General features: G+C 35.8%; 1 protein-coding gene across 1 annotated transcript in view; it reads left to right on the top strand.

Moving 5' to 3' along the window:
• Positions 1–25,157, top strand: part of LOC122809759 (histo-blood group ABO system transferase-like) — a 407,052-nt gene that overhangs the window by 204,058 nt on the left and 177,837 nt on the right. Inside the window, exon 4 of the mRNA XM_044081483.1 lies at positions 14,281–14,340. Coding sequence (XP_043937418.1) covers positions 14,281–14,340 — 60 coding nt within the window. The remainder of the gene's footprint in view (positions 1–14,280; positions 14,341–25,157) is intronic.

Raw genomic sequence — 25,157 nt, 5'->3', positions numbered from 1 at the left:
AATAAAGTAATAACTTTTATAATAGAAGAGATAATATATAAATTAAAGTCTGGAAAAGAAATACCCCTTGAGACCAGCTATTAGTATGTTTCTTTAATGCAATCCTAGGTCTATTAGGTGCCCATAAGAAATTTAACATTAGTGTATTCAGTTTCTTGATAATTATTTTTGTAGGTGAAAGTATTATTGATTGTATTAAGTATAAAATCTTGGGGAATATTATCATTTTAATAATTGTAAGTCTCTCCTCCATAGTAAAAACATATTATTCCAGGTAGTAGAAAGATTTTGTATATTAAGAAAACAGGTATTATAGTTATTATATATAATAGATTTAATATCTTTAGATAGTATTATACCTAAATAAGTTATCTGACCTGAATTGGGTACATATTTAGTAAAATCACTAATGAAAATATTTTTTCGTGTATATATAGGTAGTATTTTAGTTTTTTCTTCATTGAATATTAAACCAGAAATACTTTTAAAATTCATCATTTTATCAAATAAAGACTGCATAGAAGAATTAGATCCTGCTAATGTAATTAGAACATCATCTGCAAAAGTTGAATTTTTGATGTTGTATTTTCGTCTATTTCAAAACCCTCTATGTCAGTACTGTTTCTAATCAAATTAGCCCAAGGCTCCATTACTAAAGTGAATAATAGTGGAGAAAGTGGACATCCTTGCTTTGTACCCTTAAGAATGGGTATTTTTTGTGAAACATATGTTCCTACCTTAATATAAGCCAGCGTTCCTTTGTATAAATGCTCAATTAAATTTACAAATGCATCAGAGAAGTTTGTGCATTTCAGTAAGGTAAACAGATAGTCCCAACTTACTGAATCAAATGCTGAACCTATATCAAGACTAATAAGTGTTAAATCTTTCTTTTTCCTATTTGCAAAATCAATTAATGTTAAAGTTCTTCTTATATTATCAAAAGTATTTCTATTTACAATGAAGCCCGTCTGATCTATATCTATAATGCCAGGGTTGATTGTCTTCAATCTATCAGCAAAAATACTCATAAACATTTTATAATCAACATTAAGTAATGAAATGGGTCGATATGAAGAACATCTAGTTGGATCTTTATTAGGTTTTAAAATTGGTGAAATAAATGTATATTGCCAAGATGGGGGGGGTTATTAACTCAGTTTGGGCCAAAATAAAAACCTTATGTATTAATGAATATGTAGTTTTAGAAAGGATTTTATATATCTCTGGTATAATACCATCATTACCCGGTGCTTTGTTTGATTTAAGCTTATTTGTTTGTGTAATAACTTCTGTATATGAAATACTCTTGTCCAATAGTTTAATCTGTTGTTTATTAAGCTTTTTATTCATGTTTGTGGTTATAAACTCCTTTATTTTATCTTTAGGTTCCATGTTAATGTTGTTATGGTTAATCTTGTGAAAGTGATTTCTAAATTCATCCAGTATTTCTGGTATACTAGAAACATTCTTCTTTTTCCTTAGAGAAAAGATTTCTTTGATATGGTTTTGTTTATTCAATCTTTTTGTTTTATTTTTAAGTCTATGTAAGTATCTGGGGCTTATTGAATAAGACAAAAACTTGTATTTCTCTAAAGTTATTTTAACTTTATGAGTTAAAATTTCTTTGTATTTCTCATTTAGTTTGTTTATTTCTTCAATAACTTTCTTGTCCATAATATTTTCTTTATTATTATGTTTATAAGAGTCTAATTTACTTTGAATATCTAACAATTCCTTATCCCAAGATTTCCTTTTATTATTATACCATCTGATACTTTGTCCATATAGATATGATTTTAAGGCATCCCAAACATAGACAATGGAGACTTCAGGAGTATTATGTATGTCTAGAAAATGTTGTACTTCTGAAAGTATATATTCTTTATAGTCTTTTAGCTGAGTTAAGTATGCTGGTATCCTTTTGATCTGAACATTATGAGTATTTTTATCATGAATTCAAAAACAATTGAGTTATGATCAGATATAGGACATGAAATGATTTTGGAATTAATTAAATCTGTTACCATCTGGTTAGAAATAAAGACCCTATCTATTTTTGAATAAGTTTTGTATCTGTTAGAAAAAAAGGTGTATGGTAATGATTTTGAATCTATCTGATTATTAATATCATTCAAATGATAAGAATTAGCAAAATCATTTAAATGTTTTGCATTAGATGTAATTCTTCTTTTCCTTATAGTGGTAGTATCACTTTCATGTAGTATACAATTAAAATCACCAGCTAAAATAATATCCCTATAGAGAATGATATGATCTTATCAATATGATGTTTCACTGTATTAATACCAATTCCAGGTATCCAATATACATTAATTAAAGTGTAAGTCTTCCCATTAATTTGTATTGTAACCATACAAAACATTCCTTTGTCATTCTGAAAAGACTTAATGGTTTTAGGAATGGGCATACTTTTATTCCATAAAATAGCCACTCCTCTTTTTTTCTGAGTGTGCTCTGAACTAACCAATACTGTATACGTATTAGTGGCTAGTTTATCAATATCTTTTTTCAAGAGATGGGTTTCTTGCAGGAAGACTAGATTGGCCTTGTGTAAATTAATGTATCTTATTAGGCTTGCCCTTTTACACAGATTATTCAATCCATTAATGTTTAAAGAAATTCCTTTTAAAGATGTCATTTGGCATTTTTAAAACTCAAGAATCTTATGATCAAAATAACAAATAACAAGATAAATAATGTTACATCTCCTCTTTTAGGTGTACCTTTAAATATAGCTGTATTTATTAAATCTCTTATGGGATTTTGTATAGGATTCAATTTTGTTTGTAGTGACAATGAGTGTACAAAATATATTGTGGATGTCAAAACTATATACATATAACAATGAACAAGTGAAAATAATGTAAGGATTAAACCTTGCATCCAGCCTGGAGTTGATAACTCCAACTTAGAGTAGTATTTACTACTCAAGTTAACCCCCTACCCTAAGCAGCAGTACCTCAGCTACCACCTTATCAATTTAATACTAGTTATATTTAACTGAGGTTAACGTTTTCAATTCAATTATCTATCAAGACAAAACTACACATTTGGTAAAACAGCATCATATAAACTAAAATAAACTTTTTTTTTTAAAAAACTGTTCATACTACTATATAGATCTATGTAATATATAACACTTGTATTCAAATAGCATTCAAATAATCTTGATGTTAGAAATCAAGAGGAGAGAAAATTAGGTTCTAACATTCATTTAAATCAAAACTTTGGCTAATATGATTCAGACATTACATATATTAAGATGCATCTATTTTCTGTCATGTGAATACTATTAACAGCTTCCAAAAAAAAAAAAAAATCTTGAATTGTTTGTATATGAGCATTTACTTAAACTCATTACTGAAAATAGAGTAAAATATTGTATTCATAAAAATTATTATAAATCATATTGCATAGTTATGCAAATTCTCAGAAACACTTGCATTATTAAAAAAAAAACATCACACACATACACACAGACACACACACACATACATACACACACACATACACATACACACACACACACACACACATATATATATATATATATATATATATATATATATATATATATATATATATATATCTGATCTCACTGAGTTATGTCCTTGTTGAGCACTATCCTACTTGCTGTCCCTAGAATAAATCTGTCTGCTTTATAGAAAATAATGCACAGCAAACACATTTTGGTAACCAGATTTTACAATCATGCTAACCTACTGCTTTAAAATATATCACATGACATTTCTTCCAGAATAGAATTATAAAATTGTTTATGCTTATCAATCAGATGAATTAAATGAATTATAATAAAGTATATGTTTGGAACAGAAGTTTTTAACACAGATTATTATGCTGCTGTTAAGTAGATTTTCAAAAACATTTAAATAAATGTTTCATTTTCTATGCCTTCTAAAATAAGACATTTACTTACTACAAGAAACTACATCATTTAAACTCATTATAACTGGCATATTTTATGAATAGAGTATTTTTCCTGAATCTGTGGTGTGTCAGTGTGATAACTATGTCAAAGGTTATACTAACTGCTTTCAGTTTCTCTGTGAGAATTCTGTGAGTTGAAGCTTTTGAAGTAGTTCATGGACACTGTGCATGAGACAGCCCACATCTCAGATTGTCTCTCTTAACATTTTGGCGGGAAACTTATTAAAAACTAGTGACAAACATTCATTTAGTAGTGTAAATGCATCTAAACATGACAAAACCTTCACAATGTATTCCACAGACCATTACAGCCTCTTACTTCTTTTCAGAAAGAGAAACAAATTGTATCACAGCTTGCCATTAAATCTTCAGATATTTTGACTGGTTATGAAACAAAACATTATAACTGACATATTTTATGAATAGAGTATTTTCCTGAATCTGTGGTGTGTCAGTGTGATAACTATGTCAAAGGTCATACTAACTGCTTTCAGTTTCTCTGTGAGAATTCTGTGAGCTGAAGCTTCTGAAGTAACTCATGAACACTGTGCATGAGACAGCCCACATCTCAGATTGTCTCTCTTAACATTTTGGCGGGAAACTTATTAAAAACTAGTGACAAACATTCATTTAGCAGTGTAAATGCATCTAAACATGACAAAACCTTCACAATGTATTCCACAGATCATTACAGCCTCTATGTAAGTGAAATTAAGCCCAAAATTACCAACAAGCAATAAAACTCAACATTCTTCTCCCAACTCAATTTTCATACAAATCCTATTATTCACTGTGCCCACAAAATCAAAAGCATTTCTATATATTAATAAAGAAAAGAAAAAGAGAGTAGAAAATAAAAGGGAGTGAGGCAGAAATAAAAAAATGTAAGAGAAAGCTGTAAAAAGTATATACAATGGAATGTTACTTACTGTTTATATTAATAGAGTTAAAAATAAAACATATTATTTACTCTTATTTAGTTCTGATTATTATTAGTTAAAGCATAACAGATTATTTACAAACGGGCATAAGCAGTATAATCAAGAAAGTATAATTAGAAATAGCATTTGAAGAACTTATAAAAACTTTTACAAGGAATAAATATGTTATTATTCTATAAATGATATTTTCATTACTGTTCTCTCCCTGCCCTCCCCCACCCTTTACCCACTACATAATCTAAATAGAATGTCATTGTTTAAACAAAGTAAATAATAAAAGGAGAAGGAAAAAAAAGGTAAAGATAAAAAAATGTATCAAATTACTAACCTTACTTCTTTTCAGAAAGAGAAACAAATTGAATCACAGCTTGCCATTAAATCTTCAGGTATTTTGACTGGTTATGAAACAAAACATTTCTTTGCACATAGAGAATAACTTTGATTAAATCTTTTCCAAAATATTTGTGGCTTTCTGGAAATGCAGGAACTATATTCAAAAGATTAATAATGAACTAAAATGATGAGAGAGAAAAAAAACATATAACAAATCATTTGTTTTTAGTCTCTTCTTCTTCTCTGAAGTCTTCCACGAAGCTTCAGTTGCCAATCTCTTTAATGAAGAACTAGCCCATTCCATTTCTTCTATTTTATCCAAAATCCTTTTTTCTTTGACAAACAGTAAAGCAGAGTCTAAATCATCGAAAACCTTAGGACCATCAGGAAGGAAGATTTTAAGCTTGGCAGGAAACAGAAGGTATGTTTTAAACTGTGCTTTTTTAAGCTCCCTTATTAGTGGCAGAAAAACTTTTCTTTTAGCTATTACCATGGAAGAATAGTCATTGTCAAAACACACAGTTGTCTCATTAATCTTAACAGGAGCTTTAGCCCAAGCAGATTTAAGAACCATCTCTTTATCAAAAGATGATAGAAATCTAACTATAACTGATCTAGGATATTTTTGTTAGAGTTAGTATTAGCTATAGATCTATGTGCTCTTCGATACCAAAAGAGAATGCTTCTGGTAAGTCTAAAGTTTTAGGGAGCCAAGTTGTTAAAAAGAAGTAATATTGTTACCTTCAATATTTTCTGGCAGTCCAAAAATCCTAATGTTATTGCGCCTAGATCTATTTTCCAGGTCATCCAGCTTTGTTTGTAAATGTGTATTTTGTTTCAGCAGAAACTCAATGTTGATTTCCTCTTCTTGGATTCTATTTTCCATGTCATTCACAGCTTCTTCTATGCCTGTCATCTGGTTCTTCTGTTGTTGCAGGTCTGTATGTAACAGGTCTATTTGTTTTGTAGTTTTTTCTATGAAGGTGTCTATTTTAGTATCCATTTTATCCATTTTATCAGTAAGTTGCTGGATTATAATTATCAGAGACTGAAGTTCTTTCTTGATGCTGGAGTCTTGAGAGTTTGTCTTACTGGAACTCATTTCAGACTGATAAACTGACAGGAAAATGTCCACAGTGATTTCTGACAGGAATATTGTTAAGATTTCCTTTCTTTTTTAGATATAGTTCAAGAACTATATAAAACAAACGTATTTAGAAAGAAAATTACTTCAAAAATTAATTTTTTAAGTAATTAATTCCTGTCAGTGTAATGAAATTGGTGGAGCTGAAGAAATCTGCTGCTATCCTGTGTTCATCCTTGGCCACGCCCCCATATCTAGGACTTTTTGATCAAAAGATCAAAAGCTCGAATCCATTACCACCGATCACACTTTACCAAAAGCACTTTCATCGAAAAAGCACTTTTGGTAAAAATATGTTAAAAAAATAAACACAAAATCTACTTGAATACACCCCCTGCACCCCCCACACCCCCTACTTTAATATTCTCACTCCGAGGTCGCACTACAGTGGGGAAAAGGGAATTTTCCCTTACCGCATCATAGTATGACCGGAACAACAAGCATACTTATGCGAAAGTGCTGCTTCGGTGAACACCACTTTTGCACAAATATGCTCACCAAATTGGGATTTGGTGTGTGTGTGTGTGTGTGTGTGTGTATATATAGATATGTATGTGTGTGTGTGTGTGTGTGTGTGTGTGTGTGTGTGTGTGTGTGTGTGTGTGTGTGTGTGTGTGTGTGCGTGCATGTACATATTTGTGGTGTCAGGGGTCAATTCATCAAATAGTGTTTTCATCTAAGTTTGTATCATTGAATACTTTGGTTGATACCCCATTTTATTGAATGCTGTTTTGCTGTATTGGTTCTGCTGTGTGATCACCAAATAGTCGGATTCTGATGAAGTCTTTGTGAGATAGATGAAAGCGCGCTCAATCCCAGTTCTGTTTGTATGTCTATGTTTGCTCATTAAATTTATTACTTTATTTGAAATAACGAGTGGCTGACGCATTTGTGGAACACTATTTTGTAGTGTTTCTGGAGTTCGAGTATTTGTTTGGAGGGTACCCTTTATGGTAAAGCCAGCGGAGGTGTTTTTGTTTTGTTTACACATTTTCTGAGGAGAAGGAGTGGTGGAATTGGTTATTTGAAGCTACTCTCTGTGTCAGAGGCACAGGGCTCAAATACTTTTTGCCATCCAAAACCTGGTGTTATATTAACTTTGTAAAATGATTTAGAGTGCTCTTGGCATCTAGTGTTTCCCCCATGCATCTTATATCTTTTCTGCTGCAAAATCTGTTGCTTTATTAGTGGTTTAAGTGATAACAACAGTATTAATGACTGTCCCTGGTGCCTAGTGTCCCCCATATGTATTTTGTACTGCCAGACCTTGTTATATTAGCTTTTAAAGTGAATTAAAGTAATATTTAAAATTCCCTGTTATATTGTGTTCCCAACATATATGCCTTTGCATTCTGCAAAACCTATGGTCTTTGATTAATTTTTACATGACTTGGTGTGATTTTCAAAATTACCTACGGTCTAGTATTTGCTCATTAGGCTAGGGGAGTTTAGAGGTATGGCATTTGCCTTCCATACACAAACATATGAGCATACCCACACACACACACACACACACACACACACACACACACACACACATACACACACCGTACTCTACCTATCCCCTATCTAATCCACCTACCCAGGCAGACACAGTGCCCACCCCACACACACCCAAGAACAATCATACCTCTGCATACACTCACACATGCAGCCACATATATTCACACATGCATGCCTCCACTAGGGGTGTATATTACATTATCAAATTTTTAAAAGTTCAAACGTCATATGGTCGAAGCCATATGATCAAACTTTTAAAAGTTCAAAAAGCTAAAAAAAAAAAATATTAACAGGAAAAACCTACCTGATCATTTTAAGCAGGGGGACTAGCCCCCATGCACCCCTGTACCCCCCGCTCTTTAAATGGGTCTATATTATAACATTGAAGTCTTACATCATGGAATGTTATAATATCGAACCCAGTAGAGCGAACTCTAGAAATAGCGAAGCTGCAGAACACCGAATACTTTCCTAGGGAAAGTATTCGGTGGGCCGTTTCTGCAGCTTCGCTATTTCCTTGACTGTGGAGCGAAGGTTATGGACCAGGTTAAGGTAAGTGTGCGAACAAAGATGATTGTGCGATTGGGCATGGGTTAGTTGAGTTAGGGTTAGGGCGCGGGTCAGGTAAGTGTGCGATTGTGTGGACGTGAGAGTTAGGGTGGGGTAGGTGAGTTAAGGTTTGGGAGCGGGTAAGGTGAGTGTGCGATAGTGACGGACCTTAGGGTTAGGGTTGGGTTAAGGTAAGTGGATAGCTAGTGGTGTATGTATGGTTTAGTGTAGGGTTTTGTGAAGTGTGTGTGTGTGTGGATTATTTATTTTGGTGTGCTTGTGTTGTATGTATGTTTGTCTAAACAGCAAATTTTTTCCCTGGGAAAAAATTCTCTATTCTTACCGTTCGGTTTTCTGGTGTTTCGTTCTACTGGGTTCGATATTATAACATTTGAAGTTTTAAGATTAGCCCTGCTGATTGAGGGCTCAGTGTCTGTTATTCTAAAAGTGTATTAGTTCTGGTTTAAGCACTTGGGCTTCAGGCCAGTTATTTTACATTAAGAAGGTTCGTGGTCTGCACTCTTGTGGGAGGAGAGGCTGGACTCTACCCTTCTGAGCTGGGAATTTCTGGTTAAAGGCTTAGAGTGCCTGCATATTTCAACTGTTTCTTACTGAAATTGGTACACCTTGTTTGCTGTAGCATAGACTAGATCCAGGCCTGCTGAATCTAGCTCTGTTTGTATGCTTGTTGTTTGTTTGCTTATTTCCCTGAAACGCTAATACCACCTAAAATGGGGCTTTTCAGCTCTTCTGTGGATCCCTAGTGATATCTGCATTGCTTACTGTACTCATTTCCTTGTTTCACTTAAAAGAAAGTTATTGTTTGTCATTTTTGCATTTAAGTTACCTGTAACACATTGCATTTAAGTTACCTGGCACTTGCTCACTAAAGCACTTGCTCACTAAAGCAATTATATAAGTCAGCACTAAAAAATTAAAAGCACTATACTCTCACAAAGTCCTCTTGAGTACCTTGTTCCCCATTGGCCCTTTTTTTTTTCACTTATAAAGGAATTCTCAATACTATTCTAGCATGTCCAGAGGTCAGTTGTCAATCTTCTCTCCGGTCCAGCTGGTGAATCTGGGAATCTTGAGGCAATGTTACAACTGCCTCATGTACACAGACAACCCTCTCCTCCTCCTCCCAACAAATTCCAACACATGTGAGAGATGCATCCATATAGCCAAACTGGAGGCTAATCTCTCTCAACTCAGTACTGGCGTAACCAGTCAGGAGGAGAAGGAAACCACACTCAGTACAATTCCAGTCTCACATAGACCTACCATGACAGCAAACCAAACACATAAACACACAAAAACATACTCGGAGGCTCTAAATAAAAATCTGCCTAAGCAGCAGAGACCTCCAAAGCAGATACCCAAGCAACCGCTACCCCAAAACAAAACACGTGCAACACATAGCTCACAAAGCCAGTGTGCCGAACAGTCACAGCCCTTAAGGCTCACACCTGATACACTTGTAATAGGTGACTCTATCGTCAGGCACACTGACGTCCCACTCACCAGGCTGAACAAGGAGAAGGTCATGGTGAGCTGCCTGTCGGGCACTAGGATCCGCCACATAACACAAGCACTCAGGTCACTCCAAGGCAAGTACATATATGACTCATTCATTGTCCATGCTGGTGTGAATGACCTGAGACGTACCTCCCTGGACTACATGAAAAGAGACATAGAGGAGCTCTCTGAGCATGTGATCCAGGCCGGTATGACCCTGACCTTGAGTAGCATCTTACCCTCACCAAGAATGATGCCACAATATGAAGACAAGATGATCAATTTCAACAATTGGCTTAAGTATTGGTGTCATTCAAAGGGGATCCCATTAGGTTAAGTATTGGTGTCATTCAAAGGGGATCCAATGCCTGTCAGCCTGGGATGACATGCTCAACAAGCCATGATGCTTCGCTAGGGACGGCTTGCACCTGTCACCCCTGGGCTTTCGGATATTGGCAAAGGCTCTTGCTACCCCCATAGTGCCTTGTTTAGGCAAGGCTCAAAAGACAAACCCACCTCCATAGGTATCACAAGGGATAAGAAACTATGAGTAATGCTACTCAACGCCAGAAGTCTAAACCTCAAGATGCATGCACTCAAAACTCTCCTTAGCATGGAGAACATCGATATCTGTGCAGTAACAGAAACCCGGTTCAAGGCTCCTGAGAGCACCCCAGCACTACCAGGTTATACCTCATACCATGCTTTTCGGCCCCAAAACTTGGACCAACCCACAAAAGGAGGGGGAGTATCAATATTCGTCAAAGATACCCACACCTCCAGGTTGGTGGCACAGCACGAAGCATCAGAGACTATCCATGTGCAACTAACAGTGGGTAAAACTGCCTTCCAGTTTATAGCCTGCTACAGACCACCCTCCCTAACCCAGGAACCCCACTCAGCCTTCCTGAGAACACTGGAAAATATGAAGGTCTCTCCAAACACCATTATATTGGGTGACTTCAACTACCCAAACATAGACTGAGAGCGTTACTCTAGCTCCAACACCCTAGCCTAAAGGTTCCTAGAATTTATAAACTCAAATGCTATGGAACAACTTGTTACCACTCCCACAAGAGGGGAAAACATACTGGACCTGATCATCACCAACATGGGGACTCTATGCTCCAGACCAGAAGTGTATCCCTCACTGGTAAGATCAGACCATAAACTAATCTCACTGGATATTCACATCCTGACACCACCCCCTGCCCAGAAAACCACAGTGAAAAACTTCTCTAAAGCAAATTTCACACTCCTCAAAACCAAGGTGGAATCCCTCAAAGCCCCCGGGCCTGTAGAACATACGGCCCAGACTGCAGAATCCTTTATAAATGCATTCTATGAACACCTTCAGGAATGCATGGATCATGCGATCCCAAATAAAACCAAGATCCGATCCTCCAAAGGCAGACTTCCTGTCTGGTGGACCCCAGCCATAAACAAACTATACAATAGAAGGAGGAAGTTACTAAATGATAGAAAAATTCCAAAAAGGGAAGGCATCTCTGATCAGTATTAGCAAAAAGCTACAGGCACTCATAAAATCGTCTAAGGCCAGCTTCGGGAGAAATATTGCACAGGACACTAAGGATAATCACAAGGCTTTCTTTAGTTATGTTAGGAACCTGGGTGGTAATTCCCAGATATGCTCAGAATTAGTCCAAAATGACAAAAAATACACCGAACCCACAGACATTGCCAACATCCTAGCTGACAGGTTCAGCGCAAACTTCTCCCCCCCTCCCCACCAAAAGGGCAAATATCTATCCCAGCAGAGTGCTGCCCCCCTGACATCTCAGATGCTCAGGTAAGAGCCGCCTTCTCCAAAACAAAAAACACAGCATCAATGGGACCAGACGGTGTCCCGGGCTGCATCCTACATGAACTCCAAGAAGAGCTAAACCCAAACATAAAACTACTGTTCAGTCTCAGCCTTACTACAGGATATGTACCCAAAGAGTGGCGTACAGCAACTGTGGTCTCTCACCACAAAAGTGGTGCCTCAACGGATCCTGGAAACTATCGCCCCATAAGCCTGACTAGCTTGGTCTGCAAAGCTATGGAAAGGATCATCATGGACCTCATAAATAAAGATATTGGGGACCTACAGACACTGGATCCTACCCAGTTCGGCTTTGTTAAGGGCAGATCCTGCCTCTTAAACCTGGTTGATTTCTTTGAAACAGTCATCAAGGACATTGACGAGGGGAAGGTGGTCCACACAGCCTACCTGGACCTCGCAAAAGCCTTCAATACAATACCCCACTCGGGCATTATAGATAAGCTCATCAGCTTAAATATAAACCCCTATGTTACTAGATGGATTGCAAACTGGCTCAAGGACAGAACTCACATGGTTAGAATTGCTGGAGCCATGTCAGACTCCAAACCAGTTACAAGTGGCGTCCCACAAGGCTCAGTCCTGGGACCTCTCTTGTTCGGTATATATTTCTCGGAGGTACAGGCCAACACGGAAGGACTGTGGCTGACCAAGTTCACAGATGACTGCAAACTGGGCGCCATAATCGACTCTCCAGCTGACACAAGCATCCTCCAAAAGGGCCTCATAGAAACAGACAACTGGTGCCAGAGCCATGGCCTCAAGCTAAACGCCAAAAAGTGTATAGTCATCCCCTTTGGCAAAAACAAAGTGCCCACAAATTACCACATAGGTGGTAATCCATTAAGTATGGAAGAAGTAATTAGGGACCTGGGGACCCAAGTTGATAGCAATCTCTCGTTTGACAACCACGTGGCCAAAGTGGTTAGAAAAACATTTTATATAGCCCACCTAATCATGAAGGGATTCACATCTAGATCAGGGGAGGTCATCGTGCCTCTTTACTCATCACTCATCAGGCCCATAATTGAGTACAATGCCCCTTTTGGGATGTACCTTACCAGACGCCTGCAGCAACTGGAAAGACCCCAAAAGTACCTCACCAAGAGGATCAAAGTGCTCAAACAGATGCCATATGCTGCCCGGTTAAAGAAACTCCAGCTCTACTCAGTGGCATACCGCCTGTTCAGAGGCGATCTGTGCCTGACATATAAAGCCATGTCCAACCCGGAATTAATGGACATGCTGCACCACAGAAAATGCAAATCCCATCATGCTACACGCTCGAGAGACTTGAACCTCAGCACTGAAATAAATAGGACATGCTGGAGGGACAGATTCATAACCCAGAGGCTCCCTTCACTCTGGAATAAAATCCCAGTCCAGGTTAGGCAGAGTCCCTCATTGACTCTCTTCAAGAGGAATCTTGATGAGTGGATGGGAGATCATAGGTTTACCCTGAGTATCACTTCTGTGTCACTGTTAGACAGAGGCACAGTATACTAACCTCAAAAAAGGGCATAGCAAAATTAATTTAAAATGGGTGGCGAAAGCCAAACACATTCTGGCTAGGCTTATAAATGCCCTAGGGCAGATAGCCTAGTATGAACCTATGAACCTATAAGACTTTGATGTTATAATATAGACCCCTTTAAATATACCAACTCCAAGATCACACTACAGTGCAAGAAAGGGAAATCTTCCCACACTATACGGAGATCTCCGTTGAAACATTCAAACTTTTAAATGTTCAATCATATGGTGTCGACCATATGACGTTCGAACTTTTAACAATTTGATAATGTAATATACACCCCTCCACCACTACCTAGCTGTTAAACTCCCACTTGCCACTAACATGATCTTATATATTGAAAGTAACTGGTGAAAATAAACTTTTGGATGAATTATCTAACTAGGGCAGTTGTGCTAACTTATGCAGCTGAGTGATTCTGTAAATTGCTTGGCTGTCTATATTCCTTACTGCAGATATTTCTGGGGGAGAGTACATGGCTAATTAGCATAAGCTGCTCATCCAGAATGCTTCATTAATATATAGAATCACTACTGAAGGCCTGTCTGAATCATAAATGGCTACTGCTAGAAGGAAAATGGGCATGCTAAGGATTACTGCTGGTGACAGCATTTTCTATATCATAGGGACAGTTTGTAACTTTCTGTATTTGCAGTTCTATGACTGATCTTTTGTCATTTCAAAATTAATTATTTTCAATTTTTGCCCCGTATCTTCTGATGGAACTTAGATTGTTAATTTGACGTACTGTTATCCCACCTTTTTTTAGAACTTCTAATGTGTTTCTTTTTTCTGTAAATAGAAGTCAAAACATGTATTCACATTGTTGGACGGCAAATCTAGCTGATGCAATATTTGCAGGCTTTTATGAGACTCATTGATAATTTCCTAAAACAACATTATTCTGTTATATGTTGGTCTTTTCTTTTTGTACTTTTCACAGGACAACTGAAGTACCAGCCAGTGGCATCATGAAAAAGGAAAAGATCGACTTTCAGTTCAGGTAGGTTGCGCAGCTTTCCTGAAAAAAAAAAAATAAAAAGTAAAACCACCAACTCATGTACTACTCGATCATTAACACTAACAGAATATTGAGAATAGCTGAACATAACCCATTAATGGAAAATTGGTCTCCTCTCTGGGTGACAATATATTATAGATATATTAAAGCTCTAGGTTTCAATCCCAAAGCACTTCCATTCCTGAAGCAGAAAGAAATACAAACTTATAACATTATAGAGCCCTTAAAACATTCTATCAACCTAGCGCAAAAACTCTTTCAATTCTTGAACCTTAGACATGCCATGACAATACTGCAACCCCTTCATAAAACCCAAATTTAAAATAAACAATAAGATGCTGGACTTAGTCCCTTTTCCCAGACTGAAAGATAAAACAATCCAAGATATCTATCCCTACCTTAACTGTTCAACACAAGAAATGAGGACCAACTTAAACCTCCCTAAATCACACATAATAATCCTAAGACAAATCAAAGAACTGTGTTCCAGTTATCTCCAAAATGTTACTATGACCAATAGTGGCATAGAAACTTGTAGCAGGCTTTGGAAAACTATTATCACAACAAAGAAAACTATTACCAATTCATATAAAATGATAAATGAAATCAAATACCAGAAGGACCTCCGCTTCTCCTCTAACTACTGGAGAAAAATTAAACCATCCATAGATGATCAGCAAATAAGCCAGGCAATCAATCTAACACTGAAGATTTTACCCCTCAAAAAGTTAGCATACACTCAGCTCATGATCAATAATAATGCTTATTTTACACCTGCAATCCTATACAAATTTAACACATCAAAATCACCTTTCTGCCCACACTGTAAGGACCAGATAGCTGACTTAATCCATGTATTTTGGAGCTGTAAATGTGTCTATAAACGCTGGAACTCTCTCAAGGTACAATTACAAAAAACGGGTTATCAGGCATCAACATTAACTTGGGAATTCACTCTGTTACACATTCTCCCACCCAACATCCCAAGAAAACAAGCAAATACACTTTTAACAATTTTCCTACTAATGAAACTGTATATAGCTTTTAAATGGCTAGATATGATAAATATCTCTTGGGAGGGTTTTAAACAAGTAGCTATGATAAATATCTCTTGGGAGGGTTTTAAACAAGTAGCTATACCACACCTTCTAGCTCATAAAATAGTAATAGATAAAAGAAACAAAGACATGAAATCCAGAGAAACTTGGGAACAACCCTTTAATATCATATTAGCATAATTCATCACACAGCAACTTAGAAATACACTATACTGGAACCAAAGAACACATACAAGTTCAGATATTAAATAATAACTTGGATATTACGAATGTATATACTGTCTATATAACTGTGGAATTAACAATGAAAGCATCTATGTACATAGTGTAAATAGATATGTTGTACGACCTATATCCTGTGGTATTTGACATCAATGTATAACATATGTATATGTGTGTATGTATATGTATGTATATGTATATATATATATATATATATATATATATATATATATATATATATATATGTATATGTATATATATATATATATATGTATATATGTATGTATATGTATGTATGTATGTATGTGTATATATATGTATATATATGCACACGGTCATGTTGTAAGATGGTTTTTATTTGTGACATTTATTAATGTAAAAATAAAAATTATTGAAAAAAAAACAACTCATTTCACACAATATTTTTTATTGTGTATTTTTCAGAGTGGTGTTCTGTTTAAACCTGATTCATCCAGATTATCTAATTTAGTGGTAGAGTCTTGATCATTGACAAAACAATGAATTCCTAGAAAATTATAGCTGTTATTTTGTAGAGTTCTGCAGCAAGCTCATGTATGCTACTCACCAGCTGCTGTACTAATCATGACTGGTTATCATCTTCATACCCCTCTGCTACTCCTGCAGCTACCTGCATTCGCATGAATGACGCAGTGGCTTCTGAAAGAAGGTTTATCAGCATATGCATTGTTTTTATGTTTTGAAAATATATACTACTATAATTTATTCTAGAGTTTCTGAGTACATGGTCATATTTATTTATTTGTTTGACATTTGTTGACCAGGAACAGCCCATCTGGGTAGAAACCCATTTTCAGCAGAGGCCCAGGGGGAAAAGCTGTAAATATATAAAACAAATTAGATAAATATACAGTGATGACGTTAGCAGCATTAATTCGCAGGGTAATTAAATAATATAAAACAAGAGTTTGCAAGAACAGTTAAGTTTCAATATCAATCGGATTGATTAAAACATAAATAATTTTACTGAATATTGAGAACAGACAAGTTAAACTGCAAATCAGCTTATAGTTACTGATAGGTGAAAGGATGACACAGAGGAGACAATACATTAGGTACAGTATATAAAGAAAATATATGAGGTAAAAGGATAGAAAAGGGGGTACAGAAAAGAAGATGAAGGTTTTTGAATAGTAGTAGTGGAAGTGAGGTGGTGAATAAGAAAAGCAGGAAGTGGGATAGGGAAGGAGAAAGGAAGAAATGGTTACTGGCAGACTAGGCAAGGGTGTGAAGTGGAATTATGGAGATGCTAGATAGCATTAAGGTAGGAACAAAGCCAAGTGTTAAGGAATCTTTCTTTTAGCAGTGTTTTGGAATTGTGACAGTTTGGTATGGATCTGATATCTAAGGGGATATGTAGTAGAATTGGAAGTAGAAGTGATTTGAAACTGATTTGTGGATGCTGATCAGTAGTGAGAATTATGATCATAAAAAAGTCAAATCAGAAATGTAAGTAAATGTAGCTTGTTTTGTTCTAAGTCACTATAATTGTATGTATTTTTTCTTAGTGTTTAACTGGATTTCTTTCAAACTTCAGTAGATGTATTGATTTTAATTTGAAGTACAATTAGAGTTGCTCAGGAGAATTGTTGAATGTTTTTTTGAGAAACTAGAGTGTGTGTGTGTGTGTGTGTGTGTGTGTGTGTGTGTGTGTGTGTGTGTGTGTGTGTGTGTGTGTGTGTGTATGTGTGTGTGCATCCATGAGTGTGTGTGAGTGTAAAATCAGTGACAGGTCTAACATCTGACATACATTCCAGTTTTTTAAATATCCTGATATAGTGGCAGTTCTGATGATACTATTAAACTATTTACACATGAACTACACACGCACACACACACACACACACACACACATATATATATATATATATATATATATATATATATATATATATATATATCATTCACTCCAATGGAGCTCAGGAAGTTTGCTCTGTAACTTCCAATAGGATGCCTAAGCCTTTTGACAAAATCAAATTATGTTCTTGCATTTCAAACAAATGTTCATATTTCTGAAACCATGGGGGTTATGAAAGAAGTATAAATGGCAAACTCTTCAGGACAAATGATTTTTATAGTGGTAGTTTAGATTCTAAGTCTTAAACCAAATTTTTATTAGTCACAGTAAACCCAGTAACTATTACATGTGTAATATTTTGTAAACAACTTACAATATCTCAGCAACCACTCAAATTACACAGATACTGTCAGCATTTTATTCATCTAGCTGACAGCTTTCATATGAGGCTAAGGAGTTTTGTCTGTGTTACCTGGGTGTTGAAATATTTAGAAAAATGTGAAAATTGCATCTATATAAATTAATAACATAAAAACAACAGTTGATATCTATTTACTTGCACTAGACAGAGGTAAAATATTAATGCAGTTGAGTTTGCCATTGTGTAAGCTTTATGATAAAATATTTTAAAACCTTGTACATAGCATGGTTTTGGAATTATTGATGCAAATATGAACAAACAATATTTGACGTCTTCAGGTGTCCATAGGAGTTAACTGCAGATGCACCTGGAGGCATCACTCTGATGTAATGAGAAACTCATGAGGAATAAGGTGAAGTCCCAAGACTGGACAAACTCCCTTCTCAGCCTCAACAAAAAGTTGAGATCCCTCATCAAATCGTCTAAAGCTAGCTATGAAAACAGAATTGCAGCAGATAGTAAAGACAACTACAAGGCCTTCTGTAGTTATGTAAAGAACCTCCACGGCAATACCCAGATTTGCTCTGAGCTACTGCACAATGGTACCTCCTATACCAAGCCAATGGATATTGCCAATATACTGGCCAACAGATTCAGTGCCAACTTTACCCCCCCAAAGGACCAATCACAATACCAGTAGATTGCCAGGCACCCGGTATTACTGCTGCACAGGTTAAACAGCACTGTCTAAAGCCAAGAATACAGCTTCTATGGGACCTGACAGTATCTCTGGCTGTGTTCTACATGAACTACAGAATGAACTGGCACCACACCTGTGTGCCCTGTTCAATCACAGCCTCACCTCAGGCTTTGTCCCTACTAAATGGCGCACTGCTATAGTCACCCCTCTCCACAAAGGAGGAGCGACTACAGACCCTGGGAACTATTGCCTCATTAGCCTGACAAGTCTGATATGCAAAGGTATGGAACGCACCATCATGGACCTAATAAACAAGGATATAGGGAATCTCCAAACTCTGTAGCCCACACAGTTTGGTTTTGTGAAGGGTAGATCATGCCTGCTCAAATTGGTCAACTTCTTTGAGTCAGTCACCAGAGCTGTGGATGAAGGCAAGGTGGCTCATACAGCCTACCTTGATCTGGCCAAGGCCTTTGATACCATTCCCCACTCAGGAATCATAGAAAAAGTCAAATACTTTGACCACATAATGTGAAGACTGGATTCAGAGACAATATTGATTCTGAGAAAGACGTAAGACAAATGAAGAATGGGATAATAGAGGCTGAGGTGTATAGACAGCATTACTGAAGTAATGAATATGAATTTGCAAGAACTTAAAGAAGCAGATCTTAACAGATAGGCCAGTCATGCTTTCATCTGGAAGACTCAGATTAGACAAAACTACAATAACAAAAACTATAACTCCATGGCCACTGCACACCAAAACACCAGGCAACCAAGTAGCAGCGATAACTTAGGAAAAAGGCAACAACGTTTTCACATTAACAAAAACTACTGACACTACTGTAGACCATGCAACACGTCTAATATTGTACCACCTGACTGATCTGTGCTAACCCTAACTCCACCTCTGTCCCGAACCCCAACGCTTCACAGAATACAAAAACTGATACAAACTCTATATGGGGTGTAGTACTTATGACAGCGGTATCCTGGCTTGCATAGTGGTGGCATTAGAAACAATGTTTTGCTGATGAATCTAAACACAGCTTGTGATCTAATTTCAGAATCAGCTTATCACTCAGAGGAAACTGGTTTGCTGCAGTTTGCTCATCAGAAGGTCATAATCTACTAGATCAAAAGTAACTCCATAACAAAAAAGTCAGCACTACACAATAAAAGGCTTATTAAATCAAACACCTTTATTCACCACAACTACAAAATGTGGCATCATCCAAACATGAAGTAAAAAATAGCACCAGAGCACTCCAAAGCAACCGGAACACATGCAGAATCCAATTACAGTGTTAAATCAAAGTTCAACCACAAGGTGTGCAAACCAAAGTTTATTAGTCGTACATAAAATGATTCAGGTAAGCGCTTTCACCCCCACAGGCTTCTTCAGTCCTATTGTACATAAAATGATTCAGATTGGCGCTTTCACCCCCACTGGCTTCTTCAGACCTATTGTACATAAAATTATTCAGGTTAGCGCTTTCACCCCACATTACTGTTCATCATCCAAACATAGTCTGTAATGCATTACAACTAAATATCCACATTTCATAAATAACTTTCAAACAACGTTTTCAATGTTGTCACACAAAAGAATAGCTCTTAAATATTCAAGATATAGTCATTTAAAAAAAAAGTAATATCTTTTGGCTTTTCCCGGTTAGGGGTTGCCACAGTGGAATGCCGGTCCACTTATGATTGGCAGTAGACTTTTATGGTGTCAAGATGCCAGCCTGACACCCAACCTTCAAAGAAGGCACACCCATTCATGCACTCACCTACCTGCATGTCTTTAAATGTCATTCAACCATAGGGAGGACATGCAGACTCCACACAGAAGGTATTCCAGACGAGAATCAAACCAGAGAACCTTTCGCTGTGAGGCGACAATGCTAACCACTGCACCACTGCAGCCTCTATAAGATATATTCATTTAACAATAAATAAATAAATAAAGTCATATCTGATCATTTCAAAACTTGTCCAAAAACAGCATCTAGTGGTCACAAAATAAATTACAATAAGCATTGAAACTCATACAAGTACTGATTTTATAGTTTCACTAAGCCTTTTTACATATAAAGCACCTAATCATACAACCAGGATTGCACAATTTTTGTTGAAAGATCTTGTCAGCTGTGTATATACATAAGACTTTTTCTATATAAGTTGGTAAAATATATACATTTATTCTCCAAAAATTGGCTGTGTAAATGAATATTAAAAGTAATTTTGTTTATGCTTCAATCTGAAATAAATTAGCATGTTTTAACAAAAGACATCTATATCCAGAAACTGCACAAGATTAATGTGATGTGATACATTTTCATTTTTATTTATTTATTTATATTATAAATGTCCTTATTTTTAGAAATAGTAAACAAATTGCAAAGGCCATGTAAAATTTTCTTGAATTGATTTATAAGGATTGCTTACTTTTCCTTCTTTTGAGAAATAGTAAACAAATTACAAACTATACGTATTATTGTCACAAATGTATTTATAACTATCACTAACTTTTCCTTACTATTTTAAGAAACAGTAAAGTAATTACAAAGAAAAATTACAAAGGTTTCATAATATTTTCTTGAATGTATTTATAACTATCAATGACTCTCTTCACAATGAAATTATGTTTTACCTCCCTAATAGTACTTTTTCTGACAGTAGCCTCCAGATTTCCAAAGTCACTAAAAATTCAACAACTTCACTAAGTGTTTTGCAGTGAGTTGTAGCAAGCAGCCCTGCGCTCTTACATTCTCTATTAACTTTGCGGTTGTGCTACCACTGTGGTAAAGGAGCACTTAATTCTGAAACAAACCCATGGCTGGTATTTGTAGTCCTGGATTTTGGACTTTTGTAGCAATAATCCACAAAGAGTGGCACTACATCTATCTGCAAATATGGGTCTATATCATTTGATATAAAGCTCATTTTATCTAAACCTATTTGATTGAAAACTCATTTCATCTAAAGATTATTTCATCTAAACTAATTTCACCAAAAAGTCTGGAAGTCTATAAAAGTATCTGATGGTGTCCTTTTTTATCACAGGAATTATTAAGGAAGTGAGTCTAGCAGAGTATATTGACTGCAGTGTCTGCCAAATTTGTAGAGGATTATGTTTTCATCCCAGCACTGATTCACTGTGATTGATGTTTTTTTTTTATTTTTCTCTGAGGCTGTGCAACCATGGAGTTAGCATATATATAAGTAAGAGGCGTTCAGGGGAACTTGCCCCCCCCCCCCCCGCAAAAACATTTTTATGGTATTTTTGTTATGAAGTTAGTTTTCGATGAAATGAGTTTAGATGAAATAAAATTTAGATGAAATGAGTCTTAGAGCAAATATAGATTCACAAATATGGTTAGCAGAGATTATTCACAGCCAAAGCATAAGGTACTTGAAGATAAGCATTAAGTCAAGACCAGTTACCTGCATAAGGTGCTGTATGTATTTGCTTATTACTGTAATTCATAGAGATAAATGTTATTACTGTAATTCATAGAGATAAATATTAAAGGGCTTAATTTGCAATCAAAATGGGTAAAGGGCCCTGAACTTATGTGAGTAAGTGTAACAGTACTACATTACCTTGGGATCACTCAAGTTAGGCAGAGGAAATTACTAAGAAACAGTTCAAAATGAGATAAGATCATTGAGTTCACTCCAAAAATCTTTGTTTTATTTTTATGATGGGCATATTACAATGGCTTTGGTGAATCTTGTAAGCTGTCATTTGTAAATGGGAAATCATTACAGTAGCAGTGGAATTGAATAGTGCTCAGTGAGAAAATCATTCACTTTGGTGCCATTTAGTTATTATGCATACATGGTAGAAATGCAATGATTTAATTTAGAAGTACTGAATTGGCACGGACCTTTTATTGGCTCAACCGATTCTTGAGTGTCACTGATGAAAACGAATTGATAGTATTATGATTACAAGAAAAATGGTTGGGGCTAAGGAAAGGGTAGCTCTGCTAACATATTGCTTTCTTAACTACTGTGAATGCATTCATGATAGTGTAAAACATTACTTTAGCAGAACTTTACTTGGCTGGAGTCTACATGGTTATATAATTATGGGGTTTGGGCCACATCATTTTTTTCTGAAGATGGCATGCATGCTTTCACTTGTTGCTTCAGTGATGATTATATCAAACGTTTTTGTGCATGACTGTGGCATTATAAGTGCAGTAATGATACTAAACAAGGGATGAAGGCAGAGAAATGACAACTTAAATTATTTTTACTGGGTCAGCAATGGAAATAGCTAAGGTTACAGCAAATCTGGGTATTGCAAAGTAGATGTAATACGCATGACTCTGCTTTTCATAATGAAACTGTGGACAGCACATAATTAGTCTATGAATTACAAGTGGGTAAAAGATCACTTCATTAACATATGCTGTTTTACATCATCTCTAATTTACATCTCATTACGAGTAAATTTGCTTATGCTTATTTGTGGCCATCATATTAATCTAAGCGGCATCTATGAATCATGGCTTAGATGGGCTCATTAATGTACACCAACACAGCAGCCAGCACTCCTCACACTATGGTGAATAGATAGTTAATAAAGAGCACAATTCCTTACTAAGTAAACATAATTTTATTCTGCCATAACAGCATACCGGTTTCAGCTTAATTAGCCTTCATCAGTGCTTCAAGATGTGCTCATTCACAAACAGTGTGGATAGCTGTAATGCATTCACACAATGACTGTGAACAAGGGATCTAGGTTTTTGAGAAGTTCTAGTTAGAGATTGATTTTGCTCTCCGGGAAATTGCTCTCATCGAGAGGTCTGAAACCCCTTCACAACTGTAAAAGGTAAACCAACAACAAGAATAACAGTTTTATTCATCATGATTTTACCTTTTTTGTAGTGCTGTGCCTTTAATTGGAAAGCTTATGTTATGAGATACATGCAAAATACCACATGACTTCATTCAGCAAACTGCTAGTTTAGAAGACAAATCTTATGCAGCTGAAAGTCACCAAATGAAGTAATTAAAGATAAAGACTTAATGTAAAATTGTAGAAATTATTGTACTTTGCAATCTAGAAATACTGTCAATATTGGAATACTGAAAACTAACTATATTAAAATCTGGAGTGCATACAGACTATAGGGCTGCAGGCAGTATACATTTATGACAGAAAGATAATACACACAAACTTATTGTATTTAGTTTTTTTGATACAGTTAATCCTACTGATGTAGGCCAGTTTACATTGAGAACCTAGTGGAATATCTCCAAGAGTAAAGGAAACATTTTGAATAACGTGCAAATAATATATGCATATCCTGAAATAGAAATGAGTAATTAAGGAAAGAAATGATTATGTAATGTTTTTGCATAGCATTAAATAGCATAAACATATAAGCTAGGACGTTTCTAGAGCAATAGAGAGTGTATACGTGTGTGTGTGTGTGTGTGTGTGTGTGTGTGTGTGTGTGTGTGTACGTGTTGTATATTATACAGGTAGGGATGCATCAAGTTGGAACTTCTTATAGTAAGAACGCTATAATTCTTCAAATAACTGTATATAGTTTATCTCTTTTAACTTTATATATATATATATATATATATATATATATATATATATATATATATATATATATATATATATATTATTTAAGTAGGTATCTAAAGTTGTAACCCAATTGCAGTGGACCTTAAATGAAACAAGACACCACGGCATGCAAAAGGTGAATGCAGAAGTTTGATAGCCTTCATCTAGGTAGAGAAGTATAACTTAGCTCGCAAACTGGCCGTACAGCACTCTGATAAAATTATCATAAATTAACTCTGGCATAGAGAAAGGGCATTTAGTACTAGAGTCCTGCAGGGGTCTATATTGAGATATGTCCCTTCTAATCATTATGTACTAGATACTATAGTTGGTCTGCGCAGAAAGTATGCCTTACTGTAAATTATTAACAAACTCTAACAACAAAATACATGGAGGTGTGCAGAGCATGAAATGGATGTGCTAAAACCTTAGTAGTAATTTAATGTACGGCAGCGTAAATTTAGTACAAAAATACAAATAATGGAGATCGAGTACCAAAATCCTGGAGAAAGCTGCACATTTACAGCTGAGAAAAATTGTTCACTTGACTGAAGACCAATCAGCTGAGAGTGCAGATTGCCAGACACTAGCCTTAAGGGAAGATTGCCCTGTCTACCTACATGCAGAATAACTTTACTATCAAAATGAATACATAATAAACTTACTCAGTATACAGTACAATGCAGTAAGATACAGATGAAAGGCAGGAGTTCTTTTGCGACAGATTTCATGCCCTTTTGATATCACCTACAGCAGGCATTGTGATTGGAGATTTGTTCCATACTCCCCTTCTCACATATACTTTATACTGTAAGTATGGTTTGCTGACATTCAATAAAAAGAAGTTTGGCAAATTAAAATAAGATAAAATGGGCATTGGCATTATGTAGTGGGTCCCAGCTATGCAGTGCCATCAGCATCAGATATGGACAGAGGCCCTGCTGTATTTATTTCCAGGGACTTACAGCTCTAAAATTATTACAAGCCAGTAAAAGAAAAGTTAGGCATTCCCGAAATAT

This window comes from Protopterus annectens, chromosome 8.part0 (genome assembly GCF_019279795.1).
Source record: "Protopterus annectens isolate FY-2018-M chromosome 8.part0, PAN1.0, whole genome shotgun sequence".
Lineage (NCBI taxonomy): Eukaryota > Metazoa > Chordata > Ceratodontiformes > Protopteridae > Protopterus > Protopterus annectens.
Note: the sequence above shows the minus strand (reverse complement) of the source record. Positions and strands in the feature narration are given on the sequence as shown.